The sequence below is a fragment of the Euprymna scolopes genome, chromosome 32 (genome assembly GCF_053919585.1).
Source record: "Euprymna scolopes isolate OS-2025 chromosome 32, ASM5391958v1, whole genome shotgun sequence".
NCBI lineage: Eukaryota > Metazoa > Mollusca > Cephalopoda > Sepiida > Sepiolidae > Euprymna > Euprymna scolopes.
In genome coordinates, this window is record NC_136513.1 from 54,219,460 (window position 1) to 54,226,378 (window position 6,919).

At 30.4% G+C, this 6,919-nt stretch overlaps 1 protein-coding gene across 1 annotated transcript; it reads left to right on the forward strand.

The window, feature by feature from the left end:
• Positions 1-1,805: 1,805 nt before the first annotated feature.
• Positions 1,806-4,273, forward strand: LOC145256364 (uncharacterized). The gene has a single exon (XM_080115188.1). The coding sequence runs from the start codon at positions 2,194-2,196 to the stop codon at positions 2,794-2,796; it is 603 nt and encodes a 200-aa protein (XP_079971314.1). The 5' UTR covers positions 1,806-2,193; the 3' UTR covers positions 2,797-4,273.
• Positions 4,274-6,919: the final 2,646 nt, after the last annotated feature.

A 6,919-nucleotide genomic window follows, 5' to 3' on the forward strand; every position in this document is an offset into this window, starting at 1 on the left:
AGCATAACAATGCAATTTACAGTTGATGTATTCGGGCGGAATAAAAAAATAGGAAGCATTATTTTTATGGACTCCCTGCGTACTATTTCAAACTTGAACGTGAGGGGTAATTTAAAATGATGTATATAACTTTAGTTCCTGAAGTAACAATTGTAATTTCAGTGTCGCCTGCACTGAAGATTGAACCTTCAACCTTCAGAAGAAGTTAACGTACTACTGAATTATAGAAAGTACCTTATCCACTACGCCATAGGTCTTGAATAAGGTCGACGGTTACATCGACCAAAATCTTGTAAAAATAACATTCAAGATGAGAAGAGTAGTTCGAAAAATATAAATAATACGAATTTTCAATCCTCATCTAAAAAGTTCAAAAACATTATTCGAAAAAATGTTGTTTTAAAACTTAAGTGTGACAAACCTTGATAAAATGCGAGGTCGAACTTAAAAGTGGCAGACTAAAATTAATTTCATTTAAAACATAAACGTTACAGACCAACAAAAACTTTATTTCAAACTGTATTTGAAGCCTACACAGCGCATAACTCTTCAAATAAAATATCTTTTAAATTTAGACTTAACAGACCAAAGAAATTATAATTTATCTATAATTTTCACCCGTTAAAACGGGCAAGAATCACAGAATCATGTCGACTTGAAATTAATATTTTATGCCAAGCATTTACAGTAAATGTTATTTTATTGTGATTATCCATCTTAATCCATATCAACCCATATTTGTGCAGTGAACAGATATTATGATACTTAGTTCGCTGCACCTTGTCATAATAAAGGGACATTCAAAATTTCGCCCAGATCGGCCAAGTAAGAGAAAGTTAGTGTAAACGTTAAATTGTCGTGAATAATCCTTATTAAACCCTAACTAGACATCGAACGAATACCATAATACTTAATTCGCTGCACTTTATTATAACAAAGGTTCATACAAAATTTTATCCAGATTGTTCAGTATTTTCCGAAGAAAGATTCTAAAGTAATTGCAGTATTGCGGTGACTAATCTTTATGATTCCTTATCAATCTCTAACTGTGTATCAGGCGGATACTGTTATCTTATCACAATAAATATCCATACAAAATTTCAGTCTGATTGGCCCAGTATTTTCTGGGGAAAATTCTAGAGTAAATGTAGTATTATTGTTACCACTACCTGTTAATTCTTAACTTTACGTTGAACGGTAAACATAACACTTAGTCCGCTACACCTTATCATAAAAAAGTTCTGTACAGACATTTTAATCAGATGATTCCAGTAGTTTCTGCGGAAAGGTGAAATGGACAGACAAAAAGGCAGGCAGACAAAAAAGAAATATAATATAGAAGTTTGGCGTGTCAGACGGACAGATTGACAGACAAAGGCTATAAGATAGGTTCGTGGACGCATGTAAAAAGATTTGTGGTAAATGTTGAACTCTATTTCGCAGACGGTTGCGTATTTCGCTTGAACGCGACATTGACGCCCATCACAGTAAAACTCGGAAGCAGTTGTTACAGCGGGCGTGGCTCGCTTTTTGCCCGCGCCAATAATTGATTTTTCTCTGTGTACCTCAGCGCATTCTCCTCCCTCTCTTTATCTCTTTCTTTCTTTCTCTCTTTCTTCTTCTCTCTCCTTCTATCTCTCCTTCTCTTTCTCTTTCTTTTTTTCTTTTTCTTCCGCTCTCTCATTTTGTATGTTTCTCTTTCTTTCTCTCCTCCTCCCCTCTTCTCACCCGCACATAAATCTGCAACAGAAAAGGCGGGAATATCTCGTTTGCCGTGCATCTTTTTCATAAACCGCGGGAAGGAGGTTAAAAAAAATCGTCTATCAAATGGCAAACTCGACAACTAGTTCGCGATAATTCAGAGGGTGGTGCGTTGGGCAATATCGTTAGAAGGTAGAAAACAGAGGAAGGGAGAGGTCGTCTAAACGAGGCGCAAAAAGTAATCAACCTACGCCTGATAATAGAATAAATAGCTTGCAAGAGAAGAGTGAAATACGGGATACGTTCATGTTATAAATACGTAGTCATATCAGAAAGACAGCATTAAGAGAACGCTTCCAATCGAAGCAAGCAGCAGTTCCGTTCGCCACCTACTCATAAACCCATATATATATATATATATATACATATATATATACATATACATTTTTAAATCCTGTGTTTTACTACCCGTGTCTTCGTCTGCTTCTAAACATGCACCCTTTTGAAATACTATTTCATCTCGCTATCATTGCGTTGGCTTCTACATTTACGGCGACCGCCACGGATACGCAAGACATACCGGAAGTCGGTTATAACAAACGAATCAGGGAACTCGTGGGAAAACGCGCCGCCCCCGAAGATGACTACAGGAACTTCGACAAAAGAATCCGCGAACTCGTCGGCAAACGCACCCTGGGAGAAGAGGGCTTACTAGAGAAGAGAATCCGGGAACTTATCGGGAAGCGGACCATGGGTGACAGCTACGATCCGTACGATAAGCGCATCCGGGAGTTGGTCGGAAAACGGGATTTTCTGTACGGAGAAGACATACTGAACAAGGATAAAAGGATCCGCGAGCTCGTCGGCAAGAGGAACGATTTCATGGATCAAGGGGAAATGGTCGACAAGCGGATTAGGGAGCTGCTCGGTAAGAGAGGAGGCTTGCCAGCAGACGAAAACAGTGAGGTGTTCGTGATGGGTGTGCGGGATTTATTCGGTAAGAAGACCGATGATAAACGCATCCGGGAACTGGTCGGCAAACGGGGTCGGAATGGAGCCCTCAACCAAAAGAGGGTACGCGAACTCGTCGGTTAAAAACAAACAAACATGAAAAGCGAAAAGGTAGAATAAAACGCCAATCAAAAGAAAAACCGGAAAAGTCCGGAGAATGCCTATTAGGACAAAGATTTAAAAAAAAATGAAAGAAAAGCGAACGTGTTTAAAAAGAACAAATTAAAAAGATTAAAACAATACCAAAATAAATATTCATCTAAAAAGAAAAAGAAATAGCCCCCTCGAAATATACACAAACATAACAAAAATTGACTGAAAAAGAGAGAAAACAGACTGGTCCTTTTTTATGAAGCAAGAACACGACAATACTCCCCTTAAATATAAGCATAAAAGAATTATATACACATACATACATATAAGTTTAGTTTCTATAATTTCAGCATATCTATTTATCTGCCTATATATATATATATATATATATATATATGTGTGTGTGTGTGTGTGTGTGTATAAAATACATATATATATAAATATATATACATATATATTTGTGTATTTTACGTATATATACATATATATATGCATATATATGTGTGTTTTATGCATATATATATATATGATATATATAAACATATATATATATATTAATGTTTAATAATTGAATAATTGATATACATTTATTCATTTATATATATATAAATATATATGCGTGTGTGTAATAATTATATATGTATTTGATAATATATTATACACACATATATGTGAGTAAAAACCTTATCTTATAAAGTTATATATATATATATATATGTGTGTGTGTGTGTGTGTGTGTGTGTGTGTGTGTGTGTGTGTTAAATAACATATAATTAAGAAATCAATAAACAGTAGATAGGTTCCGCTTAACTAACCAAAACGGACAGATAATGGGATAGAACGTTCATCAGCCATAAAACTGAGTAAAAGTTTTATATATATATATATATATATATATATATATATATATACATTTATATATGTGTGTGTGAGTGTACACGTGTGTGTGTCAGGTTGTGTATTTGCGTGATAGTTGGAAAGAAGGGAAAGTTTATTTAGGTTTAGAAATAAATACATATTCATATAAGGAAAATATAGGCTTAAATATTTCTAGGCCATTCAATCTAGTGTTGTCATACTGAAATATATATGTATATTAATGCATATATGTGTGTGTATGTGTATGTGTGTGTCAAGTTTTTGTTTTTGTTTTTACTCTGATCCGTTCAAGGAACGATTATTTCATATGTTAAATATTGGTAATCGAAAAGGGAAAAATAGAGTTACTAAAATTCAAAGAAACTTCTGGCCATATTTTCTAAAAACCTTGCTTCAACTGTTTTTTTTCCCGTTTGTTTCTCTTTATCTCCCGCATTTGGATTATGGTTGTTTAACATCTGAAACCGGAAGTCTCGAAGAACCCATTTTGAAAACACAGCTTTGTAATTATTTACCCAACTTTTATTCCGTGATATATATATATATATATATATATATATATATATATATATATATATATATATATATGTTTGCAAAATCAATCTTCTGTTTTGATTCGGCTCCATTTCGGATTTCACATCTGAACTACTATCTTTGACAAGTTGGGTTTCATAATATATATATATATATATATATATATATATATATATATATATATATATATATATATATATATATATATATATATGCAATCCTTTGTTTTTCCTTTCGTCAGCCCCAGAACATTCACAAAGTAACTATTAACGGACAAAGTATAAACTTTGGAAACGATTGATAAAAATAATTTTTAAACGCACTAATATATATATATATATATATATATATATATATATATATATATATTCATATATATATTCACATATATATTCACATATATATTCACATATATATTCACAATTTTGAAAATACAAATGATACAACCAAAATTTCCGTGTTTTGTTGTGCCTCTACAGAAGATCTCCTTCGAGGTTTTACAGTAAGAATTTTCTTCTTTTTTTTAAAAACTTTTTTCTATTTTCTATTTGTTGTATTTTGAAATTACTTTAATGTACTTTGTTTTGAAATTGAATGTTTCTCATTATTTTGTTGCATCTTTTAATCTCTAGTGCATCTTCACAATTATCCTTTTTTAAAAAAAAAACATTGGCGCTTAACGTTTAGCAAATATTTGGGCAAAATTAGCACGTTATTAGTTGACTAATAATAATTGAAATATTAATTACCTTTACATAACGAAGACAATAAATATAAAGGGAAAATATGGGCCGAAATAGTTTTAAAAAAACGACCCTACTTCTTTAAAAGAGGTTTATTATAATTGTCTTGTATTATACGTGTAAATATTTTATTGATTTTGGATAATACAACAAACAAAATCAATCTCTCATAGAAAAAAATGCATGTTTACGTGTTAAAAATACAGTGCAAATGTTGTCAAGTCAACAAACATTCATTAAAATTTCAAGTTCAAATAAATAAAACTTTTAAAGGATCTGTCAAAATAATTATTCGAAAACAATTTCAACCATAAAAAGTAAATCAAAGTCTTAAAATTCTGAATGAAAAAGAATAATTAAATTCTTTGTATCAAACGGATTCTATAATACTGCGTTTGCTGAACCTTATCACAACAAATATCCATACAGTTTCAGCCAGATCGGCCCAGCATTTTCTTAGGAAACTTTTAGAGTAAATATAGTATTGTTGTAATTAATTATAAAATATACCTTATTTTTGCTAAATCTTTCAAAATCACCAAAAGAAAATGTTTTACATTAAAGAAATGTCTGTAGTCAATAAAAATACAAATTCGCTGCTTACTTTAACAAAATTACTGTTATAATTTCGTTTGGTTGATTGAATTTTGTAGCAATGCAAAAGTATGAATTATTTAAAATATTTTGAAGATACACAATTAAGAAATAATTTACTTTCATGTTTGTCGACTTGCAACATTTTCATGATATTTTTAACACGTACACATGTATTTGTCTATAAAAAGATTTATTTTTAACTTGATATAAGTTTTTTTCAGTTTTTCTATTCAAGTATTCATGACGTCTGTTCACCAATGTTTCCACATATGATTTGAAAAATGTATTTGTGAAATGACGTTGTTCCAAACTTTTTCTGTCGCTAGGAACTACATACTTAATGTTAATTTAATTACATTTCTTGATATATTCTTCAATTTTGTCATTCATTAAAAAGTAAGTAAAACAATTAGTTTATTAATGATTAAATAGAATTAAATTGTAAAAGACAATGATTAAAGTTATTAACGTTACACAATTACATTTTAATTTTCATCTTCAAATTTATCGTTACTAGAAATTATCCCACTTTTTAAATTATTTTTTTCTTAGTGGCTGGGGCCCCAATTTTTCAAATTGTTTTATTAAAAAAAAATACGTTTCTGTGTTGAGATATATTAGAATATCATATCAAAGATATTACCGGAAACTTATCATTAAAACCACCTGAAATATTTTTTGTAATTATATCATTTTCTAATAGAAATATTGAATAAAAAACCCCAAGAATATATTACTTATATCGTTACTTCAAGAAATTAATGTTTCTTCGAGTTAAATCTATTTCATTAACACGAACTTTAGAACGAGAATAATGATGTCATATTAGAGCTTAAAACCGATTTGATAAAACCGATGTCATAAAACTGATTTTATTAAACCGATGTTATAAAACTGATTTTATGAAAGTAATTCTAAAAAACCGGTTTTACAGAACTGATTATATAACATTGATTTTATAAAATTGTTTTTATAAAATCGACTTTATCAAACCGATTTGCATAAGATGGTCACTAATAACGAAATAGTTTTTTTAATATTTTTGGTTTCCGATTTTCGTGAAACATTTCTTCATTTATTTTCCTTTAAAAAAATATCGTTACATTAACTTCAGACATGTAAGCTCTTAACTAGCTGAGTGTTGATTCTGTTATTGAAACAGATTATAACTAATTTATTTCCGTTGTTATTTTTTTAAGCGTTACTGTTATTGCTTGGAGTCTTATAGTGAACGTTTTATGTAAATTCACCTCTCTATATAAATTCAAATGTCGTGTTTAAATGTTAAATATTATATACTTCATTGCCTCAGGTTCGAAAAAAATAAAAATAATCACCTTAATTCAATTCTTTTAGCAATA

What these genes read in the sequence shown, in the direction of transcription:
- LOC145256364 (XM_080115188.1), top strand. Translation starts at nt 2,194, where the DNA reads ATGCACCCTTTTGAAATACTATTTCATCTCGCTATCATTGCGTTGGCT.